Source organism: Myotis myotis, unplaced genomic scaffold (assembly GCF_014108235.1).
Source record: "Myotis myotis isolate mMyoMyo1 unplaced genomic scaffold, mMyoMyo1.p scaffold_m19_p_2, whole genome shotgun sequence".
In the NCBI taxonomy this organism is placed as follows: Eukaryota; Metazoa; Chordata; class Mammalia; order Chiroptera; family Vespertilionidae; genus Myotis; species Myotis myotis.
Genome location: NW_023416324.1, coordinates 9,989,802 through 10,005,055, shown reverse-complemented (window position 1 = coordinate 10,005,055; position 15,254 = coordinate 9,989,802). Strand labels below are relative to the sequence as shown.

The 15,254-nt window shown below is 44.2% G+C and overlaps 1 protein-coding gene and 1 pseudogene across 17 annotated transcripts in view; one reads left to right on the top strand and one right to left on the bottom strand.

Annotated features, from left to right (window-relative positions):
- Nucleotides 1–637: 637 nt before the first annotated feature.
- Nucleotides 638–15,254, top strand: part of UBR4 (ubiquitin protein ligase E3 component n-recognin 4) — a 125,082-nt gene continuing 110,465 nt past the window's right edge. For 10 of the 17 annotated variants that reach the window (XR_004974000.1, XR_004974001.1, XR_004974002.1 and 7 more), the window contains exons 1-8: nucleotides 685–860; nucleotides 9,211–9,308; nucleotides 10,605–10,708; nucleotides 11,496–11,625; nucleotides 13,729–13,868; nucleotides 14,583–14,685; nucleotides 14,805–14,946; nucleotides 15,098–15,222. Coding sequence is in view for 14 of the 17 variants with exons in the window: in XM_036349208.1 (XP_036205101.1) it covers nucleotides 685–860; nucleotides 9,211–9,308; nucleotides 10,605–10,708; nucleotides 11,496–11,625; nucleotides 13,729–13,868; nucleotides 14,583–14,685; nucleotides 14,805–14,946; nucleotides 15,098–15,222 (1,018 nt within the window). In the remaining 3 variants the exon portion in view is untranslated. Of the gene's footprint in view, nucleotides 861–9,210; nucleotides 9,309–10,604; nucleotides 10,709–11,495; nucleotides 11,626–13,728; nucleotides 13,869–14,582; nucleotides 14,686–14,804; nucleotides 14,947–15,097; nucleotides 15,223–15,254 lie in introns of all 17 variants that reach the window. The other 7 variants (XM_036349204.1, XM_036349203.1, XM_036349206.1 and 4 more) reach the window with 1 other exon arrangement.
- On the bottom strand, nucleotides 7,254–7,398 carry LOC118678035 (annotated as a pseudogene).

The window sequence follows — 15,254 nt, the reverse complement described above, 5'->3', positions numbered from 1 at the left end:
CTTTCTTTGCTCGTAGAAAAACAGGGAAAATGGGACCTTATGCGGCAACTGGAAAGAGCGATGCAACTACGAGCTGGTAAAATTACTAACGAGGAAAATCAACACGTAAAGGGGATGTGGGTGCGAAGGCAGTAAGGACTAGTGATACCATAATAGCGGAGGTGGTGCGGAAGGGGACGCTTTGTAAACTGCAAGGCGCTGCAGTATTATTATTATAGGGAGCACTGGGGGGTGAGAGGTGCGTGAGTGACCAGGCTTCGGCCTCCTGGTCTGGTCCTTAGCGGTCTCGGGCCGGAGCCGTTATATTCGCGATTCATAATGTACTTCCGCTGCCCTGGTCTTGTCACCCGAAACCAAGCGCTCAACTCACCTTTCCGGGGAAGCGCAGCCACTCGGTTCCCACCTTCACGAACGACTCCCAGGGCGCAGGCGCGGAGGTTCATGCGCACCCGCCCTCCCCGAAGCGCTGCGTTCTGCGCAGGCGCAGCAAGCCCGGCCTCTCCGCCCGGGCGCCGCGCTCCGCCTGTGAGGGCGGAGGCAGGCCGTCCCCGCGCGTCGCGTGTTTTGGCCGGCGACGGCGGCGCGCAGTCTGACGCGCCGATTGCGTCACTTCCGCCCCCTCCCGGGAGGCGGCGCTGGGCCGGTGGCAATCCCCCGGAGGGAGCCGCAGGAGTACGACGGAAGATGGCGACGAGTGGCGGCGAAGAGGCAGCGGCAGCAACGCCAGCGCCCGGGGACCCGGCGACGGCGGTGGACACGACCCCGGGCTGGGAGGTGGCGGTGCGGCCCCTGCTGTCCGCGTCCTATTCCGCCTTCGAGATGAAGGAGTTGCCGCAGCTGGTGGCCTCAGTCATCGAGAGGTACCGGGCGGCGGCCCCGGCTGGGCGGCGGAGCGAGGGGGGAGGGGAGGTCGTGCGGGACCGTCTGGACCCGCTTCCCGGGCCGCCTGCTGCCTCGCGGGGACCTCCGCCCCAGCCACGGCTTCGGGGCTCTGCGGCCGTGGTAGACGTGGGCTTGTCCGGGGTGCCTTCTACCAGCCTATGAAAATCATCCGTGCCTCAGTTTCCCTCCCGAGCAGGACTTCGGAGGGCGGCCTCTCGGGAGGGAGCGGTCTCCCCGGTTCGTGAGTGAGTGACCCCGCGATGCACCTGGCCCGGAGGGGAGTGTCCCCCGGGCTGCCCCCTGCGCTGAGGTCAAAGCGCTGATGAGTTTGCATTTCTCGCCGACACTCAGGCCCCTCGCCTAGGCCCCAGCGGAGCCCGGGGCTGAAGTTGGGGGCCCGCCGCCCAATTGGATAACGGTCTCCCCGAGGGGCTGTAGTCACCGGGGCACGTGCTGTTTCTGCGCCTGAAGCCACTGGGGACCGTGGGTGGCTTTCGTCGAGGGCTGCCCTTACTGTGTGTGTATGTGTGTGTGTCTGCCGTAACGGTCTGGGGTCGAGAGCATTTCCGTATGTGCGTCTGAGAGGTCATCTCCCCAAAGGCTCTGTGTTCTCGTTCTCTCTCAATAACGTGGCTTCAGGCTCCTTTCCAGGCGGGGAGGACCCCGTCGATGGGTTGGCCCTTGTGTGCAGAGAGTCTGAGACGCGAGGGTTGTGTTCGCGGGAGGGCGGTGCTCGCCTCTGCCGGACTTACCTTGCTCGGAGCAGTCTTTGATCAGCGCAATGGTAGACGTGCTTTTAAAGGCCAGTCTCCTTTTCATTTTTCTAGCCAACCCCTCCTTACTTCAGCAGCTCCCCGCAGTCGCTAACTGGGTCATTTTAGCTTCGTGCCAACAAGGGTATATCTAATTGTTACCCAGAAGGTTAGAAATTGCTATTTATTGCTAAAGGAAAGGCCATGATTTGAAATATTTTATTACAGTGCTTATTGTTAGGTTTGTGTTGCGTTGGATGCACTTTTTAAAAAGAAATTATAATGAAATAATAGTTGGGTTTGGTAACAGTTTTGTTCACAGTTAACTTTACAGACTGGATCTCTCTATATAATTATTAAGCCAAGAATGTTCTGGAGATGTAAACAAGTATCAAAAATACTGCTCTGAAATTATGTAGCCACTTTTTAACTGTTTGAAACGTTTGGATTAGTGGTATTTTTTTCTGAATTATACTCGTCAGTCATGTTACTTATAATGGACAATGCTATACTTTTAAAAGAATATTTGCTTTTATGTTTTTGTGGCAGTGAGCCGAGTAGGTTATAAGTCATTTGTTGACACCCTCCCATACATCTGCTATTCTGGGCCCATGCCTTTTATTGTTACTATTTGCTATTGATTTTTTTTTTTCAGAGAGAGTGGAAGAGAGAGGGGAGGGAGAGAGAGAAAAAAATTGATGTGAGAGAGAGACATTGATTGGTTGTCTCCCACTCCCACCCGGACCCGGCCAGGGATCAAATGAACAAACCTGCAGCCTAGGTATGTGCCCTTGACCAGGAATCGATCCCGAGACCCTTCAGTCCTTGGGCCGATGCTCTAACCACTGAGCAACTGGCCAGGGATGGGCCCATGCCTTTTAAAACTATAATAGTTAAGCAGCTTCCTCCAACCTGTAGAAGGAGCCAAAACCAAATGCATCAAACTGGGTTTGAATTTCACCACATAAGTAATGGCGCCCCCTCCTACATTCTGTGTTAGCAAAGATAATCAGAACTGCCTGAGTTTGTGGACACTCATAAGACCTCTCTTCATGGTTTAGAAAAGAGGTCCAAACTGATGGAAGGCAAGAGCCTCAAAGTCTTTGTTCTGATTTTTGTGGCTCAGTTAACTTTGAAAGCCTGTGTGTCCTCTTCAGACTTTATGAGAAGAATGTGATCTTAAGAAAAATTTCCAAAAGAAACATCTAGCTTACAAGTTCTTGTAGTTAAAAACAACTAACCATATTCAGTGTTAAGTTTGGTGCAGAGCAGAGGTTGGCACACTTTTTCTTAAGGAGTCAGACATTTGCAGGCCATATAGTCTCCTTGTAGACTAGTCAACTTGGCCCCCCAATGGGCGGCGTGGCCGTGTTCCCAAATCTTACTTGTGGTCACCACAGTGTGAGTTTCATGTTACAAAATGTTATTCTTTTGATTTTCTTCAGCCATTAATAAATGTCAGAACCATGCTTTAAAAAAATTTTGGATTGAGCTTATTGGGGTGACATTGATTAATAAAGTTATATAGATTTCAAGTGTACGATTTTATAAAACATCATCTGTATACTGTAGTGTGTGTTCACTACCAAAGTCAAGTCTCCTTCCATCACCATTTGTCCCTCCTTTACCCTCTTCTATTTCCCCTCACCTCCCATTCCCTCTGGTAATCACCACACTCTTGTCTGTGTCTGTGAGTATTGTTGTTGTATTTTGCTTAATCCCCTCATCTTTTTCACCCAGCTCCCCACCTCGCCTCCTCTCTGACAGCTGTTAGTCTGTTCTCTATATTTATTAGTCTGTTTCTATTTTTTTGTTAGTTTATTTTGCTCATTAGATTCCACAAAAACCATTCCTTTTATGTATATACTAGAGGCCCGGTGGCTGGGGGGTGGGGTCCCTCAGCCCGGCCTGTGCCCTCTTGCAGTCTGGGAGTCCTCAGGGGATGTCCAACTGAGGGCTTAGGTCCCCTCTCCACAGGCCTAAGCTGGCAGTTGGACATCCTTAGCACTGCCATGGAGAGGCTCTGGCCACCAGCACTGCACTCGCCAGCCTTGAGCCTGGCTTCTGGCTGAGTGGCGATCCCCCTGTGGGAGCGCACTGACCACCAGGGGGCAGCTCCTGCGTTGAGTGTCTGCCTCCTGGTAGTTAGTGCACGTCATAGCAACCCCTCATTCTGTTCCCCTGTTTGGTTGATTTGCATATTACCCTTTTATTACATAGGATGTATATTATTGATTTCAGAGAGGAAGGGAGAGGGAGAGAGAAACATCAATGATAAGAGAATCATTGATCAGCTGCTTCCTGCATGCCCCCTACTGGGGTTTGAGCCCGCAACCGAGGCATATGTCCTTGAGTGGAATTGAGCCTGGGACCCTTCAGTCCACAGGCTGATGCTCTATCCACTGAGCTAAACTGGCTAGGGCCACAAAAACCATGCTTAAATGTGGACTGTATAAACAGGCTATTGGCTGGATTTGGCCTGCAGGCCATAGTTTGTCAACCCCTGATTTGGAACACAAAAATTAGTACTGTGCTGTCAGTATTGTGTTTCTCAAGTTTTATTTGCCTTTCAAAAAAATGAAATGAGGGTGTCAGAACGATGGAAGTATTTCTTGAATATCAAGTTGTGGCCACTGAGTATAGGACCAGATCGGAGCCTGTGCTGTGCAGGTGCTGTGGGGGGCTTGCTTAGGTGCCCAGGCTGCTGCTTTACTTCTGTGGTTCCGCTTTCATCTTCTGCAGCTCCTGTGGGTTTTTTCCTGGTCTGCCTGCTATGCTTTTCTTCCTTGCCTCCAGGGATCTTCTATTTTTCTGTTGCAACCTGGCTACTTTCTGTTTCCCTTTCCGATGTCCTGGTTCCATCATGCCAGCTCTTACTTTCTATCTGGCAGCCTATTAACCCATTGAATTCCTCCTCTTCTGACTATTGGGGATGATGACAAATGTCTTAAGAGACTGCTCAGTACCCTACTATTCTGCTTTCTGCCCCTGTTCTTTCATACGTTTATAGTTGGAATTGACCTTTGGATTAGAAGAAAAGGTAGTTTAAAAAAAATTCCTAGGTCTAGACCCTGTTATATTTGGCTTGGTAACCAAACTAAGGAGACAAAGGAGGAATGGATTAGCATGAATAAACTGGGAAGGTACTTTCGAAAGTGTCATTGGATTTTTTAAAGAAAAAGGTAATCTGAGTTTACTTTAAAGGGGAGTTATTTTTAATATCTTTTTAAAAAAATTATTTATATTTTACAGAAAGGAAGGGAGAGCAAGAGAGAGTTAGAAACATCCATGAGAGAGAAACATCTATCAGCTCAGCTGCCTCCTGCACACCCCCTACTGGGGATGTGCCCACAACCAAGGTACATGCCCTTGACCGGAATCGAACCTAGGACCCTTCAGTCCGCAGGCCGACGCTCTAGCCACTGAGCCAAACCGGTTAGGGCTATTTTTAATATCTTTATGGTTGAAAGTATTACAGATGTTCCCCTTTATCCCCCATTGACCCCTTCTAGCTTGCACCCGCTCCCCCAGAAAGGGGAGTTATACTGTCTGTGGCTAGCATGTCTTTTAGTAGTAAAGACTGAAAGTATTTAAAATTTTTTTTTATATGTATTTTATTGAGTTTTTACAGAGAGGAAGGGAGAGAGATAGAGAGTCAGAAACATCGATGAGAGAGAAACATCGATCAGCTGCCTCCTGCACATCTCCCACTGAGGATGTGCCCGCAACCCAGGCACACGCCCTTGACCGGAATCGAACCTGGGACCCCTCAGTCCGCAGGCCGACGCTCCATCCACTAAGCCAAACCGGTTTCGGCTGAAAGTATTTTAAACACCATTACTTTTCCAGACCAGAAATAGAGCTAGAACTAGCTTAATGGAGCACATGTTACCCGTGGAATTAATATAATTGCTGAATGTAGCCTTATGTTTTAAGGTACTATAAAAAACTATTCTTTCTTAACTTTGCACAAGATATGGTGGTGAGCATGGCTGTCTCTGAACAATTTGATGGACTCTTTGTTGATTACAAAAAGAAATTGCCTCTTTCCTCTGAGCCAGTCCTTCTTAGGCTGTCCTGGCCTCCCTAGTGATAAGCCTCTTTGAGTCTCTGCCTCCCAGTTATTTGATAAAATTTAAGCCAGAGAGACCTACTTGGGAAGGCAGAAGCTGTTGCAACAGCCTCATTAGATAATGCAGAGTCATTTCCTAAAAATCTTTTTTTAATGTATTTTTATTGATTTCAGAGAGGAAGGGAGAGGGTGAGAGAGATAGAGACACCAATAATGAGAGAGAATCATTTATCAGCTGCTTCCTGCACGCCCCCTACTGGGAATTGAGCCTGCAACCCGGGCATGTGCCCTTAACCGGAACCCAGGACCCTTCAGTCTGCAGGCCGACGCTCTATCCACTGAGCCAAACCAGCTAGGGCCATTTCCTAAAGATCTTGAAAGGGAGAGAGGGATGCTAATGCCATGCTCTTTTGCATTTATATGCTATCGGACATATGTTTGTGATTAACTATAGAAAAAAGCCCACCACCAACTGATAGAGTATCACTGTGAAATTAGTTCTGGTACTAGTTAATGTTCCCTGTCTTAGTGTCACATTCACCCCAGGTTTGTCAAGAATGTGAGGGACATATCTGAAAGCTTGCAGTTCTTTGGTTAATATGTATTAAATGTGGCATAGAGCAGATGTTCAATAAACATATGCTATTTTAAAATATAATTCATTAATGGATTCATTATGCTTATTTGTTTCATGATTGTATCATGAAACAAGTAAACAACGGATTCTATACTTGGAGTTTATGATTCTGATGAGGTAAAAGGGGTTAGTCGAGTTTCCAAAGTTCCCCCAAAAGATTTGAGAAGTATGTAATCTAAGAGGGCGAAGGGAGGCGAATCCTTCATCTTTTATTTTGCCCTCTCAGATTTCTACCTCTTCCTAAAAAAAAAGCTAGACATACCCAGACCCTTCCAGTTCTTTTTATTTACATGTCGAAGTGGATTTCTCTGACCTGGTGCTTAGCTGCTGCTCCCCTTTGTACTCTGCATCACATTTATTTTGTGTGGCCTATGAACACCCCCTCTCGCAGCAGTGTGTCAGTGGTGCTGTTGCAAAGTTAGAAGAAGCAGATCAGATGTTTGAGGAAAATAGCCTGACTGCCCAGAGGAAAGAATTTTGAAGTCTCTTTATTTTTCTCCTTCTGTGTTAGATCTGTCTTCAATTTCTTCATCCTTTCCCTTCCTACCTAACTTCTTGTCCCTTATTCCATTTTTTTTTTTTTTTTCATTTCTTTCCATTCTCTGATATCCATCAGGCTCTTAGGGAATGCGGATGGGGTCAGGAAGTGTGGCAGCACATCTTTATTAGGTGACTCATACATACTTGTTTCTTTAAAGTCAAGAGATATGACATTGTTATTGACCACATGTCTATTCCCTCCTTCAAGTGGTTTGAAAACTAATTTCCTCAGGTTTATCTTTAATTTGCCCTAAGCAAATTATAAGTGGAGCTCAGACTGCTCCATTTCCCCCCTCCTATGCTAGTGCCCATCCTTCCCCCAAAGTGCATTCTTATTTATTTATTTATTTATTTATTTATTTATTTTAAAAAAAGTGCTCCAGGCATGAAACAGCTCGGCCACCAACACAGGCATCAAGCTAGGATGAACTAAGGACTGTATGTCTGCTTAGCCTCTGACGGATATAAGAGCAACACCGCCAGTCAGGGGTCTTCTTGCCCACTGGTAGGAGGCCCAAAGCGCATTCTTGTTTCTTTATTGGAATAAGGCAATTGTGTTTTCTAGGGCAGGAATAGGGTTTGTTAAATCATACTGGGGCAACATTGAACCAGGTAATTAAATGAGTTTATTCATATATTTTGCATCTGTTTCATTGACTGGGAATGAAAACAGAGTAAGTTCATCCTTTGGGTGGCTGGGTTTTTTTGTTTTTTTTTTGTAGTTTTGATAAACTTATTCAACAGAAAACATGGGGGTAAGCAACTCTGAAGTTTTGAAATAAAGCAGAGAAGATTAACAACTCAGTAAAATACACCAAATTATGGGGTGGAAAAATTTTAGAACAATGAATAAGAAAGCATAAGGATGGAAGTGAAGGAACAACTAAGTAAATGCAGAAGTAAGGGGATTTAGTAGGGAGTTTTCTGCTGAATGTGGTATGTCCCTTATTAACGTGATGGTCACTAGGAACTTTGCTACTTGGTTTAAAGGTTTTTGTTTCCTCCTTTTTGTTAACCTGACAAATAAGGAGAAATGATCGTTGGTGGGCAGGAAGGCCCTTGTACATCGTGTGTTCCATAAATATTTTTTCTTGGTGAAGGAGTTGTTACAAGATAAGTAACTGATCTTTGATAAGTGCCCATTTATCCATGATAAATCCCCAAATAGCAAAATGTTTGCAATGCCAGACTCTTAAGTGCTATTTGAGGTAGTTCATCATTCACATTGGCACCTTCTGAATCTTGAGCTTGGCTTTTTGGCTTCTGTGTTGCTTTGGCATGTGGGCAGAATCCTTACTGTTTACATTTCCCTTCCTAGGCTGATACGTGCGGTTAGAGAATTGACTCATTGAGGAAACTATGTAACCACATTGCTCTGCTTGTTAATAAAATACAGTTTAGTCTTTTGCTTTCTTGTTTCATGGATTGTGGATTAGCATCTGATTTGAAAGAGAGAATGACACAAATGTATCCAGCCTTTAGACCTAGTTGGGCTCTAGACTTTCACTGAAGAGGGCATTTCTTCAGCCAAAGATCAGGGATGTGATTAAAAATCACCGAATCTGTGCCCTGGCCAGGTGGCTTAGTAGCTTGGAACATCATTCATCCACCAAAGGATTGTGGATTCAATTCCCCGGCAGGGCACATACCTAAGGTTGTGGGTTCGATCCCTGGTTGAGGCACGTACAGGAGGTAACCAGTCGATATTTCTCTCTCACATAGATGTTTCTTTCTCTCAAAATCAGTAAAAAGCATATCCTCAGGTGAGGATTAAAAAAAAAAAAATCACCGAATTTGTTGTGATCTAGCTGTATTCTACCAGGAGAGGAGTGGGGTCAAGGAGAACTCGGGTACCTAGTGAATTTTAGGTTTGGGCAACAATGAGATTATTTCCTCCCTTGAGTTACTGATTGTTTATAAAGTTATTGTATATGGACTAGTCTTGTTTGGTCTTCATAAGGGATCACTGTAATCTGTATTACCATGAACAGTATTTTAAGGGCTTTGGGCTACCCCTTTTGGCAACTACACCATATTAGATTTTGGTCTTTGCCAATCAGTAATATAGGACAAAATGGTATCCTGTTATGTTTTTACTTGAATTTCCTTTAGCCTTTGCCATTCACTAAACCAGATACCTTGAACAGGTACTTAATTTTAATTCTCTAAGCTTCACATTCTCAGTCTTGAATGTAGGGATGATAACAGTGCCTTCCAAGTAAGGTTGCTATAAGAATTAAGTAAGATAATACCTATAAATGAATGGGTAGGGTATCTGGCATATGGTAAGCACTAAATACATCTTGGCCAAATTATTTTCTTTGTAGTGAATCAGAAATCCTGCACCATGAGAAGCAGTATGAGCCATTCTACTCATCTTTTGTTGCACTTTCTACACACTATATTACAACAGTTTGCAGCCTCAGTAAGTATTCCACTCTTGTCACTCTCTCCTGAGGGCTTGTGAGTAGGGGGTTGTGTATCCTCCTGCGAGGGTGCCTGAACAAGTTTTAATGAAGCCTGTATTTTAGCACTTTTGGCCTGTTCACCCAAGAGTTCAGTACATGTGTTGTTTGATATATTGACTGCGAGGCTGAAGTGAGTTACAGAAGTTTGAGGTTAAGTAAAGCTTGCAACTGTCGGTGTGATCAGGCTCTGCAAGTTCTTTCCCTAGCCAACCAAGAGGGGTTTAAGAACTACTTCCTTTGGACACCTGTTCATATCCCATTAAGTTTGCCTTCTTTACCTTCGTAATCAGAAGCATTTTTTTGACATCATAAATGCACTTCCTAGTGTGTTCATTTCTGGGGTGGTGAGGGGGATAGGTGGGTCTCAACCTGGGGTTGGCAGCCAGTAACTAAGGCTCTATTCCTTACTTGGTTTTGGTGAGAAAGGGAATTCTCCTTTTGTGTCCTCTGGTATGTGAAAGATTTCTACTTCAAGTCTCTATCTTCTAAATTTTTCTACTCAAAAAGTGACCAAGCTCTTATTTTTCACTATTTCTGGATTTTTGCATTTTCAGATTTTTAATGAAAATTCTAACTCATATAGTTCTGAAAAATTGTAACGATTTGTTTACTTAAATAGATTCTAAGCAAGTAAAATGAAAGGAAGTTCCAGGGTTGCTGAATAATCTTTTAGTGTCCAATGCGGTTTATTATAGGCACTGGCTACTGGTGAAAAAATTACTTTTAACTTGAAGGAACTTTGTTAAGGGAGCCCCTTGCAAAAAGGCATTTAGAATCTATGGGGAAAAAGAGGTAGTATAGTTTTGTGGCTAGGGGCGTGAACTCTAGAGCCAGACTTCCTGAATTTGACTCTGGCTGTGTGACTGTGGGCAAGCCATTTAACCTCTCTATGGTTATCTGTTAAAAAAAAAAAGAGGGAGAGCGGATAACAATAATACCAACCTCAGAGAATTGGTTTAAGGACTGAGTTAATATACTTGCAGTTCTTGGTGCTTACAATGATGTATTTCTTATTATAATTATCTTCATTTCTAGTAAATATAAGGTAAGTTGATTTGTAAGCAATTGAGGGTTTTCAATGCCAAGATGCTCTTGTGCCCCCTTGGGTTGTTGGTTCTGAACAATTATTATCATGGAAATATTGGAAATGTTGGATATATGGAGCTCAATAAATGTTTTGTTTGATATATTGACTGTGAGGCTGAAGTGAGTTACAGAAATTTGAGGTTAAGTAAAGCTTATTACTTTCTCAGTTCCCCGGAACCAACTTCAGTCGGTGGCAGCAGCCTGTAAAGTCCTGATTGAGTTTTCTCTCCTACGCCTGGAGAATCCAGATGAGGCTTGTGCTGTGTCCCAGGTGAGAGTGATGGGCTCATCTCTGGCTCTTATTCTGAGGTAGGATTGTGATTGACTAGTGGAATGATGGAGAAGGGGTGGCATAGAGCAGGGGTTGATAAACTTTTTCTGTAATAGGCCAGATAGTAAATAATTTGTTGACCATCCAGTCCTTGTTGCAACTAGTCTCTGCCTTTCCAAGCTCTGCCTTTGTGGTGTGAAGGCAGACACAGACACTACGTAAATGCATGAGCGTCACTGTGGTCCAGTGAACTTTATTTACAGAAACAGGCAGTGGGCTGAACTGGGGCTGTGCTGTTCTAATCTGTGGTAAAAAGTGCTGCAGAGGCTTTTTCAAGGATTCCAGTTACATGTCTATAGGGCCAGGTAAGTAACATAAAATGAGTAAAGCGTGCTAGTCGAGATGGGTGCATGACCCAGCTATAAAGAGCCCAATCACTATTTGGCTCCAGCTCACTGTTGTTATGTAGTAATGGAGACTCAGAGGCTCATTGCTATATCTGTGAATTATTGAGAGAGAGAAGAAATCTGGATTTGTACGTTAAACCTTCCATGTTTTAAAAAGTTAGTATAAACTTCAAATTAAAAACCAGTAACATTGTGAGAAATGTAGGACAAACCTGCAAGCCAGATATAGTTAGAGGGCCATTAACTTGTGGTCTCTGCTTTAGTGTTTTTACCCAAGATTGCAGTTCTTGGTAGGAATCTAAATTTGGTCCCATGCCAGTTAGAAGTCTCAAAAGTGTAGGATCTTCTAAAAGACATATTTGAATTTGTTTTCTTTTCAGAAACACTTGATTCTCCTCATCAAGGGCCTGTGCACTGGCTGTAGCCGATTAGACAGAACTGAAATTATCACGTTTACAGCAATGATGAAATCTGCCAAACTGCCACAAACAGTGAAGACACTCTCAGATGGTGAGTGTTCCTTTGCCATGCCTGGTAACTTGGCCACTTCCCTGGCCTGCTTTTTCCTGTTTTTCTTTCTTTCTTTCTTTCTTTCTTTCTTTCTTTCTTTCTTTCTTTCTTTCTTTCTTTCTTTCTTTCTTTCATTGTTTTTTTTTAAATTAAATCTTTATTGTTCAGATTATTACATTTGTTCCTCTTTTTTCCCCCCCATAACTCCCCTCCTCCCAGTTCCCGCCCCACCCTCCTCCCTCACTCCCCACCCACTGTCCTCATCCATAGGTGCACGATTTTTGTCCAGTCTCTTCCCGCATCTCCCACACCCCTTTCCCCCCCAAGAATAGTCAGTCCATTCCCTTTCTATGTCCCTGATTCTATTATAATCACCAGTTCATTCTGTTCATCAGATTATTTATTCACTTGATTCTTAGATTCACTTGTTGATAGATGCATATTTGTTGTTCATAATTTGTATCTTTACCTTTTTCTTCCTCTTCCTCTTCTTAAAGGATACCTTTCAGCATATTTCATATAATCCTGGTTTGGTGGTGATGAACTCCTTTAGCTTTTCCTTATCTGTGAAGCTCTTTATCTGACTTTCAATTCTGAATGATAGCTTTGCTGGATAAAGTAATCTTGGTTGTAGGTTCTTGGTATTCATCACTTTGAATATTTCTTGCCACTCCCTTCTGGCCTGCAAAGTTTCTGTTGAGAAATCAGCTGACAGTCGTATGGGTATTCCCTTGTAGGTAACTGAGTTTCTTTCTCTTGCTGTTTTTAAGATTCTCTCTTTATCTTTTGCTCTTGGCATTTTAATTATGATGTGTCTTGGTGTGGTCCTCTTTGGATTCCTTTTGTTTGGGGTTCTCCGCGCTTCTTGGACCTGTAATTCCATTTCTTTCACCTGGTGGGGGAAGTTTTCTGTCATTATTTCTTCAAATAGGTTTTCAATATCTTGTTCTCTCTCATCTTCTGGCACCCCTATAATTCTGATGTTGGTACGCTTGAAGCTATCCCAGAGGCTCCTTACACTATCCTCGCATTTTTGGATTCTTTTTTCATTTTGCTTTTCCGGTTGGGTGTTTTTTGCTTCCTCGCATTTCAAATCATTGACTTGATTCTTGCGCTCCTCTGGTCTGCTGTTGGGAGTCTGTATAATATTCGTTATTTCAGTCCGTGTATGCTTAATTTCTGGTTGGTTCCCCAATATAACATCGAGGGTCTCATTAGTTTTCTTGTAGATCTCATTAAGTTTATCGGCGGCTTCTAAACAGTTCTTGAGAGACCTTAAAAGTGTGGTTCTGAACTCTATATCTTCCATTGACAATTTTTTCCTGTTTCTTTGTCTCCGCATTTAGTTATGCTTCCTTGGTGCATCCCCTAGTGGTCTTTGTGCGCAGTCTTGTAGTTAAGCCTTGATTGTTGTAGCTAATACCAGGGAGGGTTTGACCTCCAGGCCAAGTGGCTATGAGAATCAGCTGTGTCAGCAGTGAGAGAACTTCTGTCCTCTAGGGAGGTGCTAATCTAGCCTTTGCCTGAGGCTATCCGGCAAATGCCTGTGTGCAGGGCTTGGGCGGGGCGGGTCGCACAGGATCAACAGGGTGGGCCGGAGAGAGCAGTTATGGCGGCTCTCAGTCCTGTCCCCAGGGGCTCTGCCCCTCTGAGTCCCAGCACCCGCTGTAAACCTCGGAGAGAAAGCTGCACTCGCTCTGACCGAAGCCAGACAGTCCCGCTTCTCCCGTTTGAGTCTGGGTCCCTAAAGACTCGCCTGTATCTGGAGCTCAGAGTCTGCGACTCCCTCCCGATTGAAAACGCCAACCGAGCCCTCCGCCGCCAGCCCGCTCCGCGCACTCCGCACCTCAGAATTTGACTTCAGCACTGCGCCTCCTCTGAGTGTCCGTATGCGTTTCTCTTTCCTCCTAGTTATAGGACTTCCACTCAGCCAGCGTTCCTGTGGTTCTGGGTGATGTCCGTTCCGTTTTTTAGTTTCACTTTTGAAGTAGTTGTTCAAGGCAGCAAACTCCGGCGTTAACCTATGCTGCCATCTTGGTTCTCCCCTGTTTTGCTTTCTAAAGGCACTCTCCTCATCTCTCTTTTTGCTTTTGTATTTCACAGTGGAAGATCAGAAAGAGCTAGCCTCACCAGTAAGCCCAGAGCTGAGGCAGAAGGAGGTACAGATGAATTTTTTGAACCAGCTGACATCAGTTTTCAACCCTAGAACTATAGCATCACCGCCCGTAGGGCCACAGACTCCGGTGAGTTACTTCAGTCAAATGTTCTTATTAAGACAATAATACTAGAAAAATAAGTAACAAACATATTTTATATTTCTGATATAAAATGATATACATGCCTGTGGTAGAAAAAAATTGAAGAATACAAATCAAAAAGAAAAGTAAGGCCTGGCCAGTGTGCTAAATGGTTAGAGCACCTACCCACACTGAAGGGCCTGGGTTGCGGGTTCAATCCCTAGCATTGGTCTGGGCATGTGTAGGAGGCAACCAGTCGATGTGTCTCTCTCATATTGATGTTTCTCTCCCCCTCCCTCCCTTCCATTCTCTTTAAAAATCAATGGAAAAGGTATCCTCGGGTGAGGATTAACAACCACAAATAAAAACAAAAGTAAAACTCACCCCAACTTCTCTGTCCACAGTTATTATTTTTGTGACCATTTTCTAACATTTCTCAATGTGAATAAACAAATGTAAAGCATGTTCTCTGTGAAAGGCATCACTCTATAGTAGTTGCAGGATATATAAAATATATTAAAGCTATATATTTTCCCCCTCCTTTTTAGAAAATGACTTGTATTTTCCCCAATATTAGAGAGGAATCTCTTCTCATTAACTGGGAGTCTGAAGAGCGTCCATGAACTTGCTACTTAGTATGGACAGTTGGTTCAGTTCTGAACTCCAGGGCAACAGTCAACAGATGATCATAGGCTTTTCTCATCCTTTGTTTCTCTTCAGGTGGAAGGAGAAAACGATGAGCAGTCATCCACAGACCAAGCCTCTGCAATCAAAACCAAGAATGTGTTCATAGCTCAGAATGTGGCTAGTCTTCAAGAGCTTGGTAAGACACTTAATTGGTTCCTCTGCTGGCTTCTCTGCTTTCAAATATTCCTTGAGTGGAAAATAATCCAACAGCAGACAGAAGCTGGTTTGTAAGGTCGAGCCTTTTCATTCATTCAGGTGGCTCAGAGAAACTGCTGCGTGTCTGTCTGAACCTGCCGTATTTCCTACGCTACATCAACCGGTTTCAAGATGCAGTGCTGGCAAATTCCTTCTTTATCATGCCTGCAACAGTAGCAGATGCCACTGCTGTTCGTAATGGGTAAGGTGCTCCAGGGGACATGTACTTTACAGTCGAATGCTGTTCTTAAAAAGAGAGAAACTGGGTAGTTTTTATGGCATGCCTACTTTTAGATTATAGAAGCAAGTGATTCAAAGAGACACTTTTGTTCATCTTTTCTGTTACATTCCAGTTTTCATTCACTGGTGATCGATGTAACCATGGCATTGGATACCCTTTCTCTACCTGTGTTGGAACCTCTCAATCCTTCTCGTCTGCAAGATGTGACAGTCCTCAGCCTAAGTTGTCTATATGCAGGTGAGAAGTTATGTCTGATCTCACTTTCTTAG